The sequence below is a fragment of the Caenorhabditis remanei genome, chromosome III, assembly GCF_010183535.1.
Source record: "Caenorhabditis remanei strain PX506 chromosome III, whole genome shotgun sequence".
Classification (NCBI taxonomy): Eukaryota; Metazoa; Nematoda; class Chromadorea; order Rhabditida; family Rhabditidae; genus Caenorhabditis; species Caenorhabditis remanei.
Genome location: NC_071330.1, coordinates 12,463,552 through 12,485,945, shown reverse-complemented (window position 1 = coordinate 12,485,945; position 22,394 = coordinate 12,463,552). Strand labels below are relative to the sequence as shown.

General features: G+C 38.9%; 6 protein-coding genes across 6 annotated transcripts; 3 read left to right on the top strand and 3 right to left on the bottom strand.

Annotated features, from left to right (window-relative positions):
* Positions 1 to 148: 148 nt before the first annotated feature.
* Positions 149 to 3,625, top strand: GCK72_011021 (uncharacterized protein; the record flags this gene model as incomplete). The annotated part of the gene is made up of 6 exons (XM_053728163.1): positions 149 to 397; positions 1,059 to 1,229; positions 1,691 to 1,854; positions 2,484 to 2,726; positions 3,233 to 3,429; positions 3,513 to 3,625. 6 exons carry the CDS (start codon positions 149 to 151, stop codon positions 3,623 to 3,625), a joined length of 1,137 nt encoding a protein of 378 aa, XP_053587740.1.
* Positions 3,626 to 3,814: 189 nt separating this feature from the next.
* On the bottom strand, positions 3,815 to 4,951 carry GCK72_011020 (uncharacterized protein; the record flags this gene model as incomplete). Its single annotated transcript, XM_053728162.1, has 3 exons — positions 3,815 to 3,944; positions 4,127 to 4,392; positions 4,883 to 4,951. The coding sequence occupies 3 exons, from the start codon at positions 4,949 to 4,951 to the stop codon at positions 3,815 to 3,817; spliced, it is 465 nt and encodes a 154-aa protein (XP_053587739.1).
* A 1,112-nt stretch (positions 4,952 to 6,063) lies between these two features.
* GCK72_011019 (uncharacterized protein) lies at positions 6,064 to 10,543 on the top strand (the record flags this gene model as incomplete). Its single annotated transcript, XM_053728161.1, has 5 exons — positions 6,064 to 6,438; positions 6,820 to 6,887; positions 6,984 to 7,378; positions 9,928 to 10,084; positions 10,402 to 10,543. The coding sequence occupies 5 exons, from the start codon at positions 6,064 to 6,066 to the stop codon at positions 10,541 to 10,543; spliced, it is 1,137 nt and encodes a 378-aa protein (XP_053587738.1).
* Positions 10,544 to 11,140: 597 nt separating this feature from the next.
* Positions 11,141 to 17,638, bottom strand: GCK72_011018 (uncharacterized protein; the record flags this gene model as incomplete). Its single annotated transcript, XM_053728160.1, has 15 exons — positions 11,141 to 11,224; positions 11,269 to 11,508; positions 11,553 to 11,673; positions 11,720 to 11,920; positions 11,967 to 12,104; positions 12,172 to 12,695; positions 13,067 to 13,597; positions 13,644 to 13,847; positions 13,896 to 13,984; positions 14,046 to 14,241; positions 14,301 to 14,405; positions 14,456 to 14,559; positions 14,689 to 14,869; positions 16,225 to 16,584; positions 17,621 to 17,638. The coding sequence occupies 15 exons, from the start codon at positions 17,636 to 17,638 to the stop codon at positions 11,141 to 11,143; spliced, it is 3,096 nt and encodes a 1,031-aa protein (XP_053587737.1).
* A 370-nt stretch (positions 17,639 to 18,008) lies between these two features.
* Positions 18,009 to 18,724, bottom strand: GCK72_011017 (uncharacterized protein; the record flags this gene model as incomplete). Its single annotated transcript, XM_053728159.1, has 3 exons — positions 18,009 to 18,079; positions 18,452 to 18,538; positions 18,631 to 18,724. The coding sequence occupies 3 exons, from the start codon at positions 18,722 to 18,724 to the stop codon at positions 18,009 to 18,011; spliced, it is 252 nt and encodes an 83-aa protein (XP_053587736.1).
* Positions 18,725 to 20,113: 1,389 nt separating this feature from the next.
* GCK72_011016 (uncharacterized protein) lies at positions 20,114 to 21,161 on the top strand (the record flags this gene model as incomplete). Its single annotated transcript, XM_053728158.1, has 4 exons — positions 20,114 to 20,251; positions 20,471 to 20,657; positions 20,706 to 20,862; positions 21,083 to 21,161. The coding sequence occupies 4 exons, from the start codon at positions 20,114 to 20,116 to the stop codon at positions 21,159 to 21,161; spliced, it is 561 nt and encodes a 186-aa protein (XP_053587735.1).
* Between the last annotated feature and the right edge of the window lie 1,233 nt (positions 21,162 to 22,394).

The window sequence follows — 22,394 nt, the reverse complement described above, 5'->3', positions numbered from 1 at the left end:
AATTCCACATTCTGTACTATTTTTCAACAAAACAAAATGAATTCTCTCATACTGTACTCAATATTTTACCATTTTCGCCTTTGAAATTTTCGATTTCTAATACTTTTTTCTCTTTTTAATTCATTTTTTCCTATTCGAAATATTCCAGATGTCCTCAAAATATCATCCGGGACACGGACAACGCGAGAAGAGATCGGGCGGTGGAGGCCCGTCGAGACGTGGATTCGCACGTCCCGATGATTCGGCCGATGCGCCACGGACAGGGCCACTGATTCTGGAGGAGAGGACGACTGAGAGTACGAGTGGACCGCCCGTCGATGAACAATTGAAAGTTTTCAATAATCCATATGCTTCATTGAATATTCAACAACAGAGGATACGGTTGCCGATTACAAAAGTGAGAAAAAAGATCGAGTCATGGCCTAGAATTCCAAAATTCGGCCAAGAAACGCATGTTTTCAGACTCAGCTTGTCGAGAGCTTTCAGAAAAGAATAACCATGACTATTTTTGCTTCTGACTGGGTCCCAAAACGAAAACTCTCGGCGAGATGAATCTGAATATATAAGTTTCATAGCCGAGTTTTGGTTTTCTAGGCCATCATCAAAAATGTCGGATTTGGCTCAGTTTTTCCACTTCCCTGTCATTTTTTTGCAAATTTATTTTCCTTTAGATTACAAAAGTGAGAAAAAAGAGCAATTTCCAGTCATGGCCTAGAAATCCACACTGGTGGCCTAGAATTTCAAAATTCGGCCATGAAATCCATCTTTTCAGATTCAGCTTGTCTAGAGCTTTCAGAAAAGTTTAATCATGCCACGATTCGGTGAATATTGGGTCCCACCACGAAAACTACAGTAACCCAAGTTTGCCGTTTTCGTGGTGGGACCCAACTTGTATCGAATAGAGGCGTGATTATACTTTTCTGACAGCTCTCAATGAGGTGATTCTGAATATGTAAGTTTAATGGCCGAGTTTTGGTTTTTTAGGCCACCAGATCAGGTTTTCTAGGCCATGATCAAAAATGTTGGATTTGGCTCAATTTCCGACCCATTTCTTTCAGAATCGCGGTCACATTCTCTATATGTGTGAAAAGTATCGAACGGTGATCATTGTTGGTGAGACTGGATGTGGAAAGAGTACCCAGGTACCACAATTTCTTCTGGAAGCCGGATGGGCGGCCGATGGACGACAGATTGCGATTACACAGCCGAGGAGAGTGGCGGTGGTTACGGTAAGGATGAAAATTGAGAAGCTGTGGCCTAGAAATCTGAAACTCGGCCAGCAATCGTATGAATTAACTCGTGAAAAAGTTACCAAAATCTTTTAGTTCTTTAAATTTTCTTATTTCAACTACAAATTCTGACTCAGCCTGTCGAGAGCTTTCAGGAAAGTATAATCATGCCCCGATTCAGTGGAAGTTGGGTCCCACCACGAAAACTACCGTAGTCCTGATTCTGGGATACGGTAGTTTTCGTGATGGGACCCAACTTGCTTCGAATAAGAGCATGATTATACTTTTCTGAAAGCTCTCGACGAGTTGAATTTGAATATGGGAGTTTTATGGCCAAATTTCGCTTGTGGCCATCGGGTCTTAGATTCTAGGCCATGGGTCAAAAAATTTTTATTTTATTTTTAAATTTTTGAGTAAAAACGAATTGTTCTCATTTTTCTTTCAAATTTCTCCAATTCCAGCTCGCCACACGTGTTGCCGAAGAGAAAGACTGTATACTGGGACATGATGTCGGTTATACAGTAAGATTCGATGATGTATCCGATAAGGACACAAAAGTGAAATTTATGACCGATGGATTACTGTTAAGAGAGATTTTGGCGGATCCGTTGTTGTCAAAGTATAGGTGAGCAACGGATTTTGTGAAGGAAATCCAAAAAAAAATTACGGAATTTCTGTAGATAATATTGATTATTCGAAAAATCCGTTATGTGAACAGCGATAGTCTAGAAAATAACTCTGGTGGCCTAGAACTCCAAAGCTCGGCCACAAACCGCAGAAACTACAGTAAGCCAGTTTGAAAGTGCCTACTGTAGTTTTAGGCCTAAGAAACTCCCCAATGCCAACCATTTATAATGATGACCTAGAAAACCAGCTCTTGTGGCCTAGAAAACCAAAACTCAGCCATCAAACTTACATATTTAGAATCAACTCTTCAAGAGCTTTCAGAAAAGTATAATCATTCCATGATTCGAAGCAAGTTGGGTCCCGCCACGAAACTACGGTATGCGCCTTTAAACTGGGTTACTGTAGTTTTCGTGGTGAGAACCAACTTGCTTCGAATAGGGGAATGATTATTCTTTTCTGAAAGCTCTTGACTCACTGAGTACAAAAATATAAGTTTGATGACCGAATTTTGGAATTCTAGGCCACCAGTTAAGATTTCTATTCCAATTTTCAATTTTTGCTGTTTTTCACTGAATTTTTGAATTTTTTCAATCGAATGTTTGCTAAAAATTCACAAACATTTTCCAGCATCATCATGATCGACGAGGCTCACGAACGGTCATGCAACACCGATATTCTACTCGGACTCCTTCGAAAAATCATGCAAGTCCGAAACGATTTACGAATTATTGTCTCGTCGGCTACACTGGATGCGGAACTTTTCAAGGATTTCTTCGAGATGAATGAGACGAGAAATCCGGATAAAGATACGGCTGGAATTATTTCAGTGGAGGGAAGGACTCATCCAGTTTCTATTCATCATACCAAGACGTGAGGAAGGAAAATTTAAAGCTGAAATTGAAAATGACTCAAAAATCAGTATTTTCTGCCAAATCGTGGCCTAGAAAACCGAAAATCAGTCTCCAAACTCAAAAATTCGAGTTCAGCTCTTCATAGATTTCCTAGAATGAGTTACTGTAATTTTCGTGGTAAGACCCAAACCAGTCATAATTTCTTTCTTCTCGTCTTCTTTTTTGAATTCAGCTCGTCGAGAGCTTTCAGAAAAGTATAACCATGCCCCCATTCTGAGTAAATCGGGTCCCACCACGAAAGCTACCGTTGTCCTGATCCTGGGTTACGGTAGTTTTCGTGGTGAGACTCGATTTGTTCAGAATATGGGCATGATTATACTTTTCTGAAAGCTCTAATCGAGCTGAATCTGAATATGTTAGTTTGGAGACCGAGTTTCGGTTTCCTAGGCCACCAGAAGTGACTTTCTCGGCCATGAGTAGATTAAGGGTCCACAAATTCAATTTCCCAATCCATTCCATTTCCAGATCAGTTCCAGACTACTGTCAATCTACCGTGGATACCGTAATCAACATTCACAAACACGAAATGCCCGGTGATATTCTGGTATTCCTGACGGGACAAGACGAAGTGGAAGACGTCAGTGAGAAGTTGAGAGAAGAGGCGAGAAGTCTGAGGAATGTCGACAAGTTGTGGGTCGTGCCGTGTTATGGAGCATTGCCAGGTAAAAAGTGGAAAAATAAGCGAAAAATAAGTTTTTGGAATTCTTGGGTTACTGTATCTTAGGTGTCTATTCACTAATCTCAGAAGCTACTGCAGTAATCCGGGCTCCCAGGATACGATTCAAGAATTTAGGATCTAGCTACAGTAACCCGATCCTGGAAGTTTTTGATCCTGACCCTACAGTACCCCGATCCTGAAATTTGGATTCTGAGACTACAGTACCCCGATCCTGAAATTTAAATCCTGAGACTACAGTCCGAGGAATATCCCGCTGTTTAGAAACGAGAATATCCAGCATGCTGAGCGCGACGTACTGTAACAGTAAATCGAGTTGGAAAAGGTCTACTCAAGATTTATTAATTTGTTGAAAAATAGATACAGAAAGATTAAATACAGTAAGATTTAGGTACAGTAAGACATTTATAGCATGCTTGAATGTTTTCGAATCCCTTGTCATTGACTCCGTTCATATCCTTTGCTGGAACCTGATGGGTACAGTATCCCTCTTGACAGGATCTGTATGAAACTGTGGTTGCTAGATCCTAGACTCGGAGCTTCTCGAGGAAAAAGCGGCTAGGTTTAGGGTTCGGCTCGATCATCGATCTACCGTACTCCTTTCTCACCATCTCTGCCACTCTTTCTTCTTTTTTTCCATTACAAGTACACCAGGATTCTCTTCGTGAACCCTTACAGTGTACCCTCTCCATCTCGTCTTCAAGATGCTCATCTTGATTTGAGGCATCGAGAGTTTGGAGTTCTTCCCCACTCCGGTCTCCACATGAAGGGTTTCTGGTTCGCCCAGAAGCTCCTTCTCTACGAAGCAGAGTGCTCCGTAGACGGTCATCCAATGAAGATCCAAATAGTTTGGCATCTTCGGATGATCCTTGTTCCATCGGACCACCGTCTCATTGATTTTCTTATTGAGACGGTGCCAATCTTCTTTTGGAGTCGTGTCCTTTTGCCTCTGAAAGAAATGATTGAATTAGTTTTCACTTAGGAAGCTCATGAAGTCAGTCTGGAGATAATTGTCGTGACCTATATCATTGGAAAGCTGAAAAAACGCTGATTCCGAATATATATTCTGTATTTGTACTCGAGGCCTGGTATTCGAGAAAAATCTGGTCAAAGTTCTGAAAATGCCAAGTTATTACCTTTTTAACACGCGAAAATTGCAAAAAAATTTCGCGAGTCAGAAAGGTAATAATTTGACTTTTTTAGAACTTTGGCCTTGTTTTTCTCGAATACCAGGCCTCGAGGACAAAAACTAAAACTATATCTGGAATCAGCGTCTTTTTGGTTTTCCATTGATATAGGTCAAGTTCTTGTGCTCCAGATTGACTCCATGACCTTCCCTAGTCAGTCTAACTTCTGAAATTTCAGTTTTTCAACTTGAAACTCGCACAATAAATGAAAAATTCATTTATAAAGTTCCAAAAATAAATAAATAAACTTACATGAATGGCGTTCACCTCCCTCTTGATCTCTTCCTTCATGGCCTTCCGCTCGGCGTTCTCAAGATACATCTGAAATGAGAGAACTATTTGGCTTGGAACTACATCAGTCAATCAAAAATAACTGAAGGGATACAAAAATGAAATATGAACCTGCAGTAGCTGGTCATCATTATCATAGATTTACAATCTGTGACCATTTCGGCATAGCAATTCTTCTGCAATACGCATCTTCTCATTCTACTTGTCCTCTATTGACCCCACGAACACAGGCGGTTGATGTGACAATGTCACTGAAAATGTGTGAATGGCGGATAGATGAGTCGGTAGATGTGATGATAAAAAGAGTTTCTGGAAGAATCGTTTCTATCTAGTATACGGTAGTTCTATCGACATCCGTGCCATCTTTTTGGGAAAATCAATGTTTCAGTTCTTGGTCAGAGTATACTTGTCGGTTTCTTTTTATCTTACAAGGTTGGAGACGTGGCTTTTAAACGACCTATAAATTTGGTTATAGGTATACTTTCGACTACGGGGAGTCCATTTCTGCAGTCAAAACCTGCTAAATATCTCTGCGAGTCGAGTTATGAGCTCTTAGACTTTTCATATGGTCAAGCTTTTTCACGCCGCATATGCGCCACCGCGCGGTTCCATTTGTGTTCCCCAGCGGTTCTCCTGTGCTCGTACGTTGCAAAAATAAGAAAATCTTGCGTATACTACATGCCGATTAGGAATTCCATGTGAAAAAGCTTGACCATACAAAAGTTAGAGAGCTCATAATTCGGCTCGCAGTGACATTTAGCAGGTTTTGACTGCAGAAATGGACTTCCCGTAGTCGAAAGTACTTATGACCAAATTTTTAGGTCGTTTGAAAGTGGCGTCTCCAAAGACTTCCCTTGTTAGACATCGTCGATTACTGTATTCACACTACCAGTCTTTTGATTGCATAGATCCAGATGATATGATCGAATTGAGCTAGGAAGGATCACATAAGAATAGGTTTTAAAGAAGAGTTCGGATAGGTCAGTCAGGCTATCTCTTGATGAGCCGTCTGAGAACTCAAAAAGTATAGGTTACTGTATTCAAACTCTAATAGAGAAATTTCCCGGAATTTACAATCGATTAAAATATATTTCTCAAAAAGTTCCCTCATCCCAATCAATATATTTTCAGCGCGCGAACAAATGAAAGCATTCGACTCAACTCCTCATGGAACCCGAAAAGTGGTTGTTGCCACGAACATAGCCGAAGCATCTATCACAATTCCTGGAATCTGTTACGTCATCGATACGGGATACGTGAAATTACGGGCGGTCAACGCGAGTAACGGAGTCGAGTCACTGATGAGGGTTACTGTATCGAAAGCTTCAGCTGAGCAAAGAGCTGGAAGAGCCGGAAGAATTCGACCTGGAAAATGTTATCGATTGTATCCGGAGAAGGAATTCGATAAGTTTTCAGAGGGAACGATCCCCGAAATTCAGAGATGTCATCTGGCGGCGACGATTCTACAGTTGAAGGCGTTGGGTGTGCAGAATGTTCATAAATTTCATTATTTATCGGTAAGGACAAGGATCCAGTTTTTAGGATCAGGGTACTGTAGTCTCAGGATCCAAATTTTAGGATCGGGGTACTGTAGTCTAAGGATCAAAAGTTTTCAGGATCGGGTTACTGTAGTCTCGGGATTCATGTTTAGGATCGGGGTACTGTAATTCTCCTAAACACTTTTGAACTGCAGATTTTCCGCTCTTTTAAGTCTGTTAATTTCAATAATTCGGTCGTATTCTAACATTTTCATTCATTCTTTTTAAAAACACCAATTCTATAAAAACAAAAAGTTCAATATCTCCCGTAGAGCACCTTTGTCACAATCATCTTCTTAATCTCCATCGAAAACTTATCAATTCGTTCTTCATCGATCTCAACTGAACCAACTATTACAGCCACCACCGTCATGGTCGATGATTCATGGATTGGAGCTTCTCTACGCTCTCGGAGCTGTCGATGAAACGTAAGAATTTTGGATTTTACACAGTTACCGTAGTCCTTTTTCTGCAAATTACAGTAACCAATTTGCTGCATTTTCACGATTCCCCTCAATTTCCAGATCCCAACTAACGGATCCCCTTGGTATGCAAATGGCAGAATTCCCTCTCCCACCAATGCACAGTAAATGCCTTCTGAAGTCGGCAGAATTCGGATGTAGCGATGAAATTGTGACGATCGTCGCAATGATGCAAATCCAGGACGTCTTCTTAACACCGTTCCGTGCACGTCATCAAGCTGACGTCATCCGAAAGAAATTCTCAGTTGAAGAAGGAGATCATATGACTATGTTGAATGTATTCACAAAGTTTGTTGAAAATGGGCGGAGCAAGAAATGGTGTTCCGATCATTTCGTCAATTATCGTGGACTCATGAGAGCGGATAATGTGAGGAGTCAATTGGTACGGTTGTTGAAGAGATTCGGAATTCCGAAGGTCTCGTGTCGAGGATTGATTAGTGAGTTTCTGCAAGTTGTCGTAAGATCGGATGTGCGGTGTTTGCGTAGTCTACAGTAATCCTTAAAAGAGGACTGAGTCATATTTTTATTTCAGATTTTGATACTTCTGACAATTCTAAGAAACTTTCGTCATTGGAGCATATGCTAAAAATCGCTATAAACGCCACAATTCCCGTTCTCCTGACCAAATAGGAACCTAGATGGAAGAGTTTTTCCACGCGGCCGTGTAGTCCTCTCGGATCACTGCCTCCTGCACGAGAAAAGCGCCTCTCTTTTCGCACGCGGTCTGCGTCTCCTACAGGGAGGCACGTCTCTCACTCTCTCACTGGGATTTGAGGGTGTTTGATTGAAAACTGTCAGATTTTGATATTTCCAGAGAAAAATTAGGATTTCAAGAACAGAAATCAAAAGAACAATAACAATAATGTTAGAAAATCCAAAAAAAGAGGAAAATAATACTGAACAGTAGATAAAACGACAGCTAATATATGGTCAGTTTTGATCGAAAACGGTCAAAAAGCAGTCAACTTATACAAAAATCGGAAACGGATATCTTATTCAGAATATCTTCAGCGTCATTTTCCACTATCAAACTCTAAATTTGGTTGAAAACTGAATTCAGTATAAACTTTACAAAAATCGGTACAAACTCGCGTAAGGACTGAGATTCTTGAGATGTTTTCGAACTCTTTCAGAAAACTGGATGCGTTTCACACAAATACTGAAACGAATAACTTATATACCTTGTTGTCAGCTACATTTTAAGCTATAAAATATATGTTTTGCTTCAGAATGAACTGTGGTATGAGGTTTTCAAATGCCATGAAAGACTTCGTCGCGACGTCTGGAGAAATTATTATTTTTTGTCAAACCTTCTTTGTTTCTATAGTACACAACCTGGTCTTCATTTTTCTAGTTGACCACTTTTTTGTACGATGCGTTCCTGGAAAGTTATGGCTCATGAAAGCATGTGCTCCCTGAATTCCCTAATCGAAGTTCGGGAAATCGGATGTTTTCATTCATCGCGCTATATCTTTCTAAGAAGACTCCGTACAAAAATGTTGCCAACTACAAAAATGAAGGTCGAGATGTGTTCTACTCAAAAACACAAAGATTGGAAAACAATCATTTCTTCAGACGTCGTGACGAAGTGTCTTACAGTAACCCTACTCCTTTTTATGCCTTTTTCGAAATTTTCAAAAAGTTTTAACTCACTTCGTTCTGAAAGAAAACTTTTGTATCATAGCTCAAAATGTAGCTAATAACAGTCGCTAAAAGTTATCCGTTTCCGATTTTCGAATATGGTCCTCAGTTTTTCACAAAACCTCGAAAACCTCCCAAAATCGCCTTATTTTCACGATTTTCAACTGATTTCTCCAAATTTTATACTGAACTCAGTTTTCAACCAAATTTAATGTTTGATAGTGGAAAATGACGGTGAAGATATTCTGAAAAACGTATCCGTTTCCTTTTTTTGAAAAAAAGGATCTTTTTCCATTTTCGGTCTATACTGGTCATCCTGTAGATGGAGTGATGTGAAGAGAGTGAACATATTGTATTTTTTGTGGTTATCTTCCATATTACAGCACAAATCAACACAATTTATGATTTTTATAACAAAAAAACAAGAAAAACTTCGGAAAATGTTCTAAATTCATAGAAAATGTGAATTCGATATGGTGTCTCGCCATAATTATTCTAGTCCCAGTGTTGGTGTATGTTTTGTATATCAAATTATAGCTAAAAATCCCCTCATTTCATTTATACCACTTTCAGTCTCCAAATATTATGTTTTTCTAGTCGCCGACAACCTTTTCAATTTCAGCAAAAAAAATTTCAGTGTCTAATGCAAGTGCGCTCTATTTGCACGCGGGAGAGATTGGAGACGGCAGACGTCGCTTTTCTCGTGCATTTAGCGTCGCTTTTCTCGTGCAGGAGGCAGTGTCGGATAAGATTATTGCTTAATTCGTCGTTTCCTCGCTTTTTCAAAAATCGTTCGTGTTTTTTTCTCAATTTATATCGGAAAAACACGAAATTTTGCTTTAAAAAAGTGAGCAACCGAGGAATTGAGAAATGATTTTGTCCGAGAGGACTACACGGCCACGTGGAAAAACTCTTCCACCTAGGCTCCAGGAGAACGGGAATTGTGGTGTTTAGAGCGATTTACAGAATATACTCCAATGATGAAAGTTTCTTGGAATCTGAAATAATAAAAAATTTTGACTTCAGTCTTCTTTTACAGTGAATTCAATTGCATTTTGATAGAAATCTTACTAGATTTTAGCCAAGATTTCAATGACATCACCAGCTGACAGTGTCCATGTTCGGCGGTACATGCTGTTACGAAATGGAACTCCTGTGCATTGAAGCGCGTTTGCTTTTGCTCAGTATTAAATTTTTCCCATTTTTTTTCCAGGTTTTACCCGAAGGAATGATTTACGAAAGATGGGAAAATTTTTATAAACAGAATGAATGCAAACGCGCTCCAATGCACAGGAGTTCATGTTTAGATTCAAAATTATCGGTTTTTCATCCCTCAAATTTCCAGACAGTTCGGAAAACATTCGTCAATGCCTGGTGACCGGATTCTTCTCCCAAGCGGCACAATATCATTATACTGGAAAATATATGACAGTGAAGGAGAATTTCCCATTCAATATTTACAAAGGATCGTCGATTATGTTCAAAAAGGATTATCCGAAATGGTATTAGCCGAACATTTTTCATACAACTGCGCCCCACCGCAAACGAGAGAGCATCGGCGAGAGAGACGCAGAATTTTTGTCTCCCGCCGACACAGATTTTCACAGTTTTGGTCCTATTTTCGCGATTTTTCAAATATTTTTTTTGCAAATTATTGTAATAAATAGCGAAAATAGGTCAAAAACTGTGAAAATCTGTGTCGGCGCGTGAAAAAGCTCTGCGTCTCTCTCGCCGTTACTCTCTCGTTTGCGGTGGGACGCCGTTGCAAGAAACGTATCGTGCTAATAATAATTTGGATCACAAAATATATATTTTTCAGGGTAATATTCACGGAAGTAATGCAAGACTCGATCCGCGACGTGACTGTAATCGAGCCAGAATGGCTCTACGAACTGGCTCCACACTATTATGAATTCGGGACGGAAGGAGAGCTGGCGGAGAAGAGAATGAGAGGAGAATAATTATTATGTGATATGATTTTTTATGGATCTCAATAGAATCTGAAAATCTGGAAAAAGTCTTGATTTTATCAAATGTATTACAAATAGTTTTGAAAACAAGAAATAGAATTCGGGCAGAATCATCTGGCTTCGTCTCCTTCACTTCCAGAATTTTCTTGGCGTCTTTTAGCTCCGCCTCCTTCTTCAGATGACTAATTTTCAGAGCGTTGATCTCTAGAGTCTTCGGATCCGCCAAACTCTTAAAATGACTCAAAAACACTTCAAATCGTTAAAACAAGCGATGGCATAAAAACTTCAAAACTAGTGACCTAGGACATGGCCTAGAAAACTCAGGTGATCACCTTTCAAAAATGATAAACTTGTCGGCTGGAACGTAATGATCTTGCGAATCTTTTTTCAGAATCATCTCGCCTGATTATCTCGGCTGACCAAACGTCTCTTCCCTTGTTCGTCCTCATCCATCTGAAATCCATTTATTGATTGAATCGAATTCTTCTATTCCCTGTGGACAAGAAGACTATTAAAATAATATAATTATTCATAAATTAAAGTATAACATTTCAAGAAGTCTATTCAAATTTGATTTATCAGAGCATATCATTTCGAATCAATCTTCGGTGGGAGCATCTTTTCTCGACAATACGGGCAGCTCTTTTCGTGAAGTAACCATTTCGAACAACACTGAAAATGAAATGGATTGTTTTTAATACTGATTTTTGATCTACCTTCTCATGTGTCTTCTTTTTACATCCCTTGCATACATACAGTTTTCCTTCGAACTCTTCAAAACAGATGTAGCAGTGAGTGTTCGTGTCGAGACCAGTGTCCGCAAGACGAAGATGAAAGCCCGAATCGGATGAGGTGTCGAGCTGATTGTCCATTTCTTCACAATATTGATTCAAGAACTTAGTAGACAAACGGGGATACGGTGGGAGAGGCAACAGATCGGAGCAATCGTTAGTTTTCTGAAAACTGGTCAACGGTTTTGACGATTTAGAACACTCCTTACCTCAATTTCCATGATATTGATATCCAGTGCTTTCAGATAAATTCGGATCGAAGCTGACAATTGGAATATCTCATACTCCGCCAATTGTTTTGATTCGGGAATGTTGGTATGAGCAACGAATCTGGAAATTCAATTGTTCACTTATTTTTCTTTACAATTCCTTCAACCTATCAATCATGTTCTTCGTTTCTGTCATTAAATCAGCTGCTGGGAATTCATTTTTGAGTTTTTGAAGTTCTGAGAGCATTTCCCTCCAATTATTGGTGTCAGATATAGATGTACATTGTCCAAAAGCGTCAGTAACGTCACTAAAAACTGTCGAGTTTATAGGAATCCTCTCGAGTTGAGAAGCCAAGCGTTCGCGGAGTCTGAAAAATAAAAATCAATAATTATTATTTTATGTAAGAAACTCACTCCAAAATAGTCCGATCTCTTCTTCCTAAATCCTCTTCTAAATGATTCTGTCTTAGTGCCGATTCCATTCTATCTGCATTCAGGATACTCTTCAATTGTTTCATTCCAACATCGAGGGTCTGATTTTTGTGCTTTTCACTGAAAATAGGAAACAGTTGAATAAATTCTTTTTGATAACTCTGATGCAACATTTTGAAATACTCACTCTGCCAATTGTCTCCGAAATCTCTCATTATCCTCTTCTAACTTTTTCACTTTCTCCCTCAATTTCTCCATTTCCTTCTTCATTTTCTCATTTTCCTCATTGATCTTCTGATCTCTCTCCCTCAATTCCTTCATTTCTTTTTTCATTTTCTTCACAATTCCTTCCAATTCCTCCGTTCTTTTCGCCTTTTTCTCATATTCCTCTGCTCTCTTTTCAGCCGCCTTCTGACCTTCCTGAGCTGTTGTACACCATTGACTTGTTCGATAACATTTATCACAATTCCTAAGTGTTGGCTGCTTGCTCTCGGGTACTTGATGGTCTTCGGATATCGATGGTTTTTCAGGAGCTACAAGTTTCGGAAATTGTTGTTTAATTTCAGTTTTTGAACTTTTGGAGCGGTTCATCTTCTTTTCAGGATCGGGAGTTTCTTTTACAGAAACTTTGTGCTCGATACTGGAATCTTCAATGTTTTGAACACTCGTCACCGCATTCTTTTCCTCTATTTTTGCGTCTTCTTTTTTCATCTGGATACAACACGAAGAGTTCAAAGTTAGAACTAAGGCCGAAGACGTGTTTGTGCAACAGCACGCTGATTGGGTGTGAATGATATTCATAAGCTGAAAACACAAAAATTCATGCGCTAGGAGCTTTGTTAGAAACAAACATTTCGGTCAGAAGTGAATTCTAAAACAACTGACTCATATTTAATAAAAATGACATGTTTTCGAGTTTTCAGAAGTTACATTGAAAAAAAACCAGAATGACCACACGTTTTCCGAAATGAGCAGCTTTACTCGGAGTTGAATGGAAAACTTCATCGGAATAGAACCAAAGAAAATACTTTTTTTTCAGATTTTCGTGAATCGTCCTTTCTTCAAATTATGAAACTACTCACATTTGGAAAACTACCAAAAAACGACCCAATCTGACAATTTACTAATGCATCAAGCATATCACTTGTTTTTAATCGCTTTTCGTTTTTCCCAGATAAACATATATGAACGATGGCTTCTGCAAAATGGAGAATATCCGGGAACACTTCAGTTAGTCCGAGATATCTCAGTTCATCTTTCAAGTCAACAGATGTGAATCCGTTCTCTCCGACTTCTCGAACTTCCAAAATTTCCGGCTTTTCCTCGAAATCTTTCCAATATTCGTCCGTTTTCCGTCTGAATTCTCTGACGATTTCGAAATCAATGAAACTGATGCCATCCAAGTCTTTCGGGATGATTTTCTCTAAAGTATCTACGAATTTTTCCATCAAATGCCACGTGTTTTTCTTCAGCTTCTGGAAAATATTCAATCCGAAAATCAATCGACGAACTGTCTCGATTAGGAAATCAGCAACTAGAATGCAAAGACCTCCAGTAGGTGTCGCTATAGGAACAACTACATGCTTAGTTCGATGGACTGGACATCGAATAAACTAAAATATTTAAAATTAATCTTCGAGCTCCAATCATGACGCCTACATCAATTCCTTGGATGAAATCTCGATATGTTGTGAACACTTCTTTCAGATTTCTTGTTCTCAATATTCCATGAGTTTCTCTCAACTCCAACGGTCGCTTATCCGGATACAGAAGATTCAGTGCATTGAAAAGTTCAGATTCCATCACAAACTTTTGACCACTATCTTCAAAAATTCTTACAACTGCAGTCAGCATGACACCTTCCTGAAAAAAAATGTTTTCCGGTATTACAACAAGTTGGGAATAACTTACCACTTCACAATTAGGCAAAAATACAGCTGGGTGATTTTTGATGAGTTTTTCGAAAGTTTCCACATCCGGAAAATCAGGGGGGTAGCAGACTGGAATATTTAAAACATTATAATTTTCAGACCGGGCCGGGGAAAATTTATAAATACTTACTATAAAGGGCTCCACCTGTTACTTGTACGTTAGAAGAGTCGAGAAAGTCCTGAAAAGACAAATGATTTGAATAACGGAATATGTTCTTCAATTCTCTAAAAACGGTATTGTCGTATTTCACAAATTCGTAGCATCCGAATAGACGAGTCTTATGATTTTCCATGTACTTTCTGATCTCGTTTGGAACTGGTTTCTTCTGAACGAAATTTCTATTGTATTTCTGAAATGTACAATTATCGAGAAAAGCCCACGTACAAGCTTCTTGTAAGCAGTGTACGTCGCCGCCTGGAAATGCAAGAGCAATTCTTGTTTACAGTAAAATAATTCTCCTTTCAGATTTCGAAACTTAGTGGGAATCATCTGGAAAAAAACATGTCGAATTTACTTTTTTTTAAAGTAATCGAACTAACGTGTCCCATTTCTACCATTTCCATCCCAACTCCGAAGGGTTTGGGAAATAGTTCCCTGTATTTTCTCAAATGCGACTCCAACTCTTCAGCCGTTCCGTACATTCCTGAAACAGAAAACCTGCGTCGAAACGAATTACAATTCTTCTTTTTGAAATTTTGAAGTTTAACTTGGTAGTCATAAATTTGGATATTGTGGGTAATAAACTTTCCAGTTTTTCTAACTTTATACTTACTAAGCTTCTTATCCGAATTATTCAGAATATTTTGAATGATATCCAATTCCCTCCTCGATTCGAACGGTTCCATATTATCTTTTAAAAGCTGCTTCGGAATGTATTCAGAAATTGCAGAGTTTATACTTGGAAGATACTCCATGTACTGAGGTTGTTGGAAATGGTGGAATCTTGACATCATCTGAAAATTTTAAAACATAATTTTAATTACTGAAAAGAGCCAAAATTTACCTTGAATTATATTCAATCTGATACAAAAACGATATTGCTTGAAATCCACGTGGAGTTTGCTGGCACCGAAAACTGTGTGAAAGTACGTGATGGTGTTTGCGGAACGTCACTGCGTACCGTATATTTATCATTCGGATTTCAATAAATTCTGTCACTGAGTAGCAGACTTGCAACGGGCCGGACCCGGCCGAAATCAGAAATTCCGATTTTTTTCGAAAAAATTATTAAAGAACATTTCTTGCATGTTTTTTCCTTGACCGTTCTTCCTGATTTGCACGGGCGTTCCCCGAGTTTTGTGTCGTCCTCAAATCGAGAAGAAACGAAAGCGGAAGAACAGTCTTTCGGGAGTTTCACCGACTGTTACTGAATTAATTACCATACTTGTCAACCGGGCCGAAACGGGCCGACACGGGCCGGCTCGTAACTCGCGTCAAAATGAATATTATGAGCTGAAAAATATACCAAAATGTAGATCTCGACGAGTTCTAGGTTTCTGAATGAGTAAGGGCCGGATGTCTATTCGTTAATATGCCGCGGGCCGGGCTAGAATGGCTTTTTTGGCCATTTTCGCGTTTTTTGGCATTTTTTCCCGGCCCGCGGCACATTAACGAATCGCCATCCTGCCCGTAGTAGGTCACGGGCATAGAACTCGTCGATATCTTCATTTTGGTATATTTTTCAGCTCATAATATTCATTTTGACGCGAGTTACGCGCCGGCCCGTGTCGGCCCGGTTGACAATTATGTTAATTACTTAAAGGAGGGGAGAACTCAAAAAAAGTTGATGTTTCTCAAACTTCACCTATATGAAGATAATTGTAAAAAACTCCCTGGAAAGTTTTAGACTGCCAAAGTGATTTTTTTTGTCCTGATTTAGTAAATGTGATAATCTATGGAAACTGATAAATCTGAAAAAAGAAGAACTTTTGATTTTATCAAATTTATTCAATTACAGAAAACAAGAAATAGAATTAACAATATTATTATTAGGTCTGTGGAATACTGTATTCTTCTCGACTTTAGAAGAGTTTTGCATATACGATATACCATGTCTTCCTTCTCCAGTAATGGGACTGTCCAGCTTGGATTTAGTTTCATCGTTAATCTTTGTGCTGTTGTTCTGGTATCGATGTAGCCACGAAGTTCGTTCGGTTGGCTTCCTAAAAAACACACATTGATGCTCCATTTGCTCGGGAAGTGCTCAAACTATTGAGCACCATCATACGGTGGTGCTTATATTGAGCACCATCATACGGTGGCGCTCAAATTAACGCACTGTTCACCAGAATGGATTTTAAATTCTTACCTTTTTTGAACTCATGATACGGATATCTAGCATATTGATGAATTCGTCAACTAGAGTATCCGTATATTTGTTCTTCGGGAGTCGACCCCTATCGACATATTGATCCTTCTGGTTGGTGGTGGGGGTTTTCTGGATTTCAACGGGATTTTCGGTCTCATTATCTTCAATTTCTACTGGATTCTTTTTTGGTGGAAACGGAGCTGATATGTTCACCAATGCATCCGGTTTTGTGAATGTAGTCCTTGGAGACAGTTGGAATAGAAGAACTTTTAAATCATTTGATAATTGTGAATGTTCGGTATTAATATGGGTTTTGAAACTCGATTTGTTAATGGCTTTCCAACAGCATATCCATGAATACTGAAACAAGTTGATCTGTATATTTGTGTTTTGGCAGGCGACCCCTGTCTACAAATTGCAGCGTAGTTGTCATATTCCGGTTCATAGATTCGACGCTGAAATTATTTTTTTGAAGCCTTATATCGTTAAGAAACAACTCACCGTCCGACAAAAAGAATATTCAGAAGACAGAATAAATAGGAATAGACCTCAACAAGAATCAGAAGAAGACGAGGGGAGACCAGCCATTCCGTAGGCAGTCGAGAAGGAAGAGTGATGCACGGAACCCTACAGTTACAAAAGTCTCCGATTGTGCGCAGCGAGTATCGAGTAATGCGCCAGGGACTGGACAGGCGCGTTTCCCGTTCAAATTTTACAGTTTCTTCTTTTGCACTGGAAATTCGGCAAAACACGAATTAAAGGATTTAAAATTTTTTTTTCTGCAATTGTAAGATGATAGCCTTCTAGATAATGTTGAGAGCTATCGAAAAAGTGCAAACATTCTAAAATCGGTGCAATATTGGAGGAGGAGATCTCAACTGAAGGAATTCTGAACCAATAAATTTCAATTTTGAACCGTTACAAGGGATAAAAATGTATTCCAAGGCATTTTTAGATTAAAAAATACGAGAAAAGCAAGGAAAACATTTATTATGCTCGCTAAAATACCCTATTTTCCCATTATCTACATTAATTTTTGAAAAAAATTTTCGTTTTTTTTTTGGTTTTTCTATTCCTAAAGTGTTAGTAAAAGTACAAAAACTCTTTTTCTTGAGTCTTATTTGTATTTTCAGTGATTACAACGGAAAAATGCCGAATTTCTGATTTTTGAAATTTTTATCAATTCTTAGACGTGCAATTTGAACAAAATTAGCGAAAAGTTGCACGAGAAATGCGTCAGTATTGTTGCTTGCGCATCGTCACTGTAAGGATCCGTGAGATGTCAATTGATTCCGGAAATACAGAAATGGAAGAAGGGGGCGGAGTTCTGGAATTACTTCACGCGGGGATATTTGAAATTAGTCTGAGATCAAATTGTTGAAGGTTTTAGACATACCTTCTGATGGTGAGTCATCCGTATTTGTTTTGAAAAAAGTTTAAATGTGAGGGTGGTAGATCAAAACTAACAGGCGCTGTTTATCTAACGGGTCTATTTTTTGGAATTAACTTCTGCTATAAATTAGACAGGATACTATTTTCATCACGAGGATATCATTTCTACAATCAGAAAGAGCCGAATCCAGCTAGGAACGGAGTTATGGCTCGGGAACGTGTGATCTTTCCCGGCCATTTACACCAACAAAAAGAATAAACAAAAACATGTCAATCATCAGAAAAATCTGATTTCTGGTTATCAGAGAAAAAATAACTTTTTTACTGAAATTTCTAGAATGTTCTCCGGCCAGAAAAATGACAAAACTCTTCCCGATTTGCAAGTCGTTTTTTCAGATGGGGATTTGACTGGCCAACACGTCGCGTGTTTTTCCCATTTCTGCGATCATGTTATCAATCGACTCTGTAATAATAATATGACTCAAATTTTAGAGTTAAAAACAGTACCTGCTTTTTTCCAATTTTTCGGAATTTTCGGCCGTTCCATTTTTTCTCTTCAATTTTCTTTTACAATTAGGAGTGTTCGACATGTTGATAGTGTGATCATCCGAGCCACAGCAGAATAAGCTAGAAACAAAAAATAAACGTTATTTGTGGAAACACAGGCCAATCTATCTCATTCTTTCGGCTATTTTTTCGCAATGCAAAGTAAATTCCAATAATCTGCATATTTAAAACCAAAATTGATGCCAGCAGTTTCACTTCCAGACACCCGTCTTTTGATTCTCAGTTGGTGAATTTCTTCGACAAATCATCCCACTGCTTACTTACTTACTTAGTCGATCCGTTCTTTGCTCATTTGGTGTAGGCTCTCTTTGGCAAATTGTGCTCCAAGGTTTGATCAGTTGAATTCCTTGCCGCACTGAAATTTATTTTCTCAGAGAGTCAGCCCATCGCATTGATGGTCTTCCTACTGGTCTCTTCTCATTTCTGGAAATCCATTCTTGTACTAACGTTGTCCACCGATTGCAGTCATCACATGACCAGCCAATCCTAACTTTCGTTTTGTTATGACTAAGGTGATTTGCGTAATTCTTCGACAATTCATCCCACTGCTTCTTTGCACATTTACTTTTAATAAGACAATTACACTTCTGAGACAGAGCACTTGAGTCTCACTTAAAGAACGCGCTTGATTTGTCATTAATTTGTTACACAGCTTCTTCGACCTCCGCGAATTTGTACAATTTGAAATCAGTGCGATAGTAATCCAAGTTGCTTCTCTTTTTTCGATTAGTCTGATGAACATTGCAATGTCGCCATATAAACACTGGAAATCAGAATTTTCTATATTCTATCCCGTTTTTCCTAACAAATTCTTACCGTTTCATACGAATCTGCACGCTTCGGTTTCACTTTTCTGTCATTTTTCACTCCAGCATCCTTTTTCGGTTGAGCATATTGTCGAAATAAAAAAGTTCCGACATTCTTCTCACGATGAAATGCTGACTCAGTGCAAAGTTACGAAAGTAACGAAATTGTTTTGTTTTGATTTTTTTCATAGTTGTCAAGGCCCGGCCCGGGCCGGGCCGGGCCGGGCCTTGTCGGCGAAATCAGGGCCCGGCCCAGCCCGGCCCGGGCCGGCCCGGGCCGGGCCGGGCTTAAGGCCCGGCCCGAAGGCCCGGGCAAATTGGCGCGAAAGTCAAATTTTCAAATTTTTTTAAAATTTTTTGAATTTTTTTGATTTTTTTCGCGAAAAAGTCAAATTTTCGACTATCAGTCAGAATTAGAAGAAATTCTGAAAAATAGTTAAAAATGGTCACATTTCCGATGAAAAATTGAAAAAATTTCGAAAAAAAAAATTGGAAAAAAAAGGGTCATTTTTTGAAGCCGGGCCTTCGGGCCGGGCCGGGCCTTGAAAATTTTCCACCGGCCCGGCCCGGCCCGGGCCTTCGGGCCTTGCCGGGCCTTGCCGGGCCGGCCCGGGCCTTGACAACTATGATTTTTTTCTCATCATTTTCCAGATCAAGACGCGGAGGAATATCATCGTCCGAATCGGTAATTTCTCTGAAGATACATTAATATGCAGCCGAAAACAAATAAATACCAAATAAATAAAAAGCGAATTTGAAATTAAAAACATCGAAAAAATATCCATAAACACACCGAAAAAACGAAGTTCTCCCCAAATATCGATAGATTTCCGGGTTCCATCGAAATCCACCACGAGGGTGAACTTCAATTAACTCCGGTAAATAGACACGAAGGCGAGAAACGTTTGAATTTCCCACCGAAAACTACGGTAAGCGACCTCAGGCTCCGGACACCACTGCGGACCGCGATACTCATGACCTTACGCGCAATTAATGTTTCATTACTTTCTCCTAAAATCGTTCTCGCCTTACGTAGTAGTAATACGTACCGATTTTTCGCTCTTCTCTTCTCTTTTTGTTCGAATTGCCTTGCAAAAATTATTCTGAATATTTTCAGACCAAAAATGTGGCATGGCAATGAAAAATCACCGTCAAAGAAGCCAACAAGCTCCAGACCTCTCCATCCGTTCCGAATGTCTGCAATGAGTCCAATAAAGATGCGCCCCGACGGTAAAGATCGTGCATCTGTAGGACCTCTATCTGTAAGTGTTTCCGACTGATTTTCGGTAAAAAATATAGAAAAATTTGAGAATTTCGGTCAAATACATAACAAGTCGATTTTTGCATTGACTCCGGTGATGTTGAAACAACTTATAGTCATGCTTTGGCTTAAATTATGGTTTGTATTTTTTTAAATCGTAAATTATCAGTAAAAATCGCTTAATCATTGTAATCCTAATGCTAACTCTCTTATTTTACAGAAGCCTCCGACGACCCTGGCTATTACACCACTCACAGTCCCACCGACGAGCCGACGTGAACCCCCACTCACTGTGAGAGCCTCTCAAAAGAACTCAAGAGGTAATACCATAGCATCCAGCTCCACCTCGACCGTGTCGAACAGAATCAAGAGATGTCGCCAGATTCCAAAACGCTATCGTAATGCAGGTAATAGAATGGGATTAGCGTGCAGAGGAATAACTGTTTTTCATTCAGAGTCAGAAGAAGCGGCGATAAGATCCCGTCACCTCCAAAATCTGGCAGCCAGAAGCACTATCTTGTACAGAAGATTCCAAGCCACAGTTGTCGCTGTTGCAACTATCCCCGCTGTTGCAACTACCCCCGCCGTCACTCCCAAACCCCGTCCCTTTAGGTTCGTCCGCAATTCACGAAGCGTACGCTTCAGGAGCAAAAGTCAATTAGATTCTACATGCTAATTAAATATTAAAAGTGTTTGTCCTGTCTTCTTATAACATTCCTGTTAAACATCGTTGTTGTTTTTGATAAACAATTGCCAAAGTTATTTATTCTTTTTTGCACACCACTACGTGAAACATGCGTACATCTGTTAAATCAAATTGTAAAGCTCGCAGTCTATTCTGTATTCAAATTTTGGATTTTGGAGATGATTTCACAATAATCGAGCAGCACTCATCAGCACCATATTCGTAACATCTGTGCGCGATGTTGTGTTTCATCTAGTTTTTGAGAAATCGATCAAATTCCGAATTTCTTTCAATTTTTTGTTATTTTCTCGAAAACAAATGAGCAAATTGAAAAACCGTCCTACAGAAATGTGTAAAAATCTCCGAGCACAATTTGAGCTATCATTCGGTGGTATAGTGTTGAGAAATGAACAAATCACGTAGATTTTTCCGAAATCAAAATGAAAAATTGCCTTTTCGACTTGAAAAAGTATCTGAAACCAGAATTTTTTGGATTGAATAGGTAGATAATGCAGCCAGAATAATTCTAAAACTGAAATTTTCTTACTTCTGACCTTGAGCTTTACGCTAAAAATTAAAGTAATAACGTTTTAGACCTGCTAATTTCTCAAATTTTTCGTTTCATGAGGGTAGATCAAAAATTTCCTTGCAGTTCTTACTCGGAGGCTGGGAGACTGTGGCAACAATATTTATTAACAGATTGCACAATAATATGGCATTCTTCAAAAATATTCTTGACATTGATACAAATTATTATTCTGTGTGTTGTTTAAAATTTAGAACAACTGTGCTGCATGCTTGGGTACGCCCCAGTTAAAGTATTATGCAGCTTGAAGCTAGTTTAACAAAGAATCGTGTTTGGAGCATATTCAGGGTAAATAAAGATATCATTGAATGATGTATCCGTCCTCAAGAACTCCCCGTCTCGTCCGAGTCCCTCTCCGGCTTGTTCCGTTTCTGTGCTCTCGTGTTGCTCCAAGAACAATTGTGTCTCCATCTAGCTTCACGCCAAAACTTAAACTGAAGAAAATACTATAAATAAGTCTTATGTCGTTTTTTCCAGAAAATTGAATGGTAGAAACAGATGAGAATTTTAAAGCAAGTTGAAAGCAACATCATTGAAAAGGAATTCATAAATTGTACTATTTTTTCACTAAATTAAACTATGTTCATCTTTATACATATTTATTATAGGTTTCAGTTGTATTTTAGGTTTGTGAATGAGTTTAATTCTATAAAAAACGTCCTTCGGTGCAAGAACATATAGCAAACAAGGCAGATGTCTAATTTCAGAAGCTCCAGAGTAGAAACAAATAACATCAGTATTTATTTGTTTTTATATTTCTCCCGATGCGCTCTCTAACACGTCATAGTAACCTACTCTTTGAATATTGTTTGCCTGACCTGACCCCTTATCAACCATCAACAATTATAGATAAGACTATGCCCGAAACTGGAC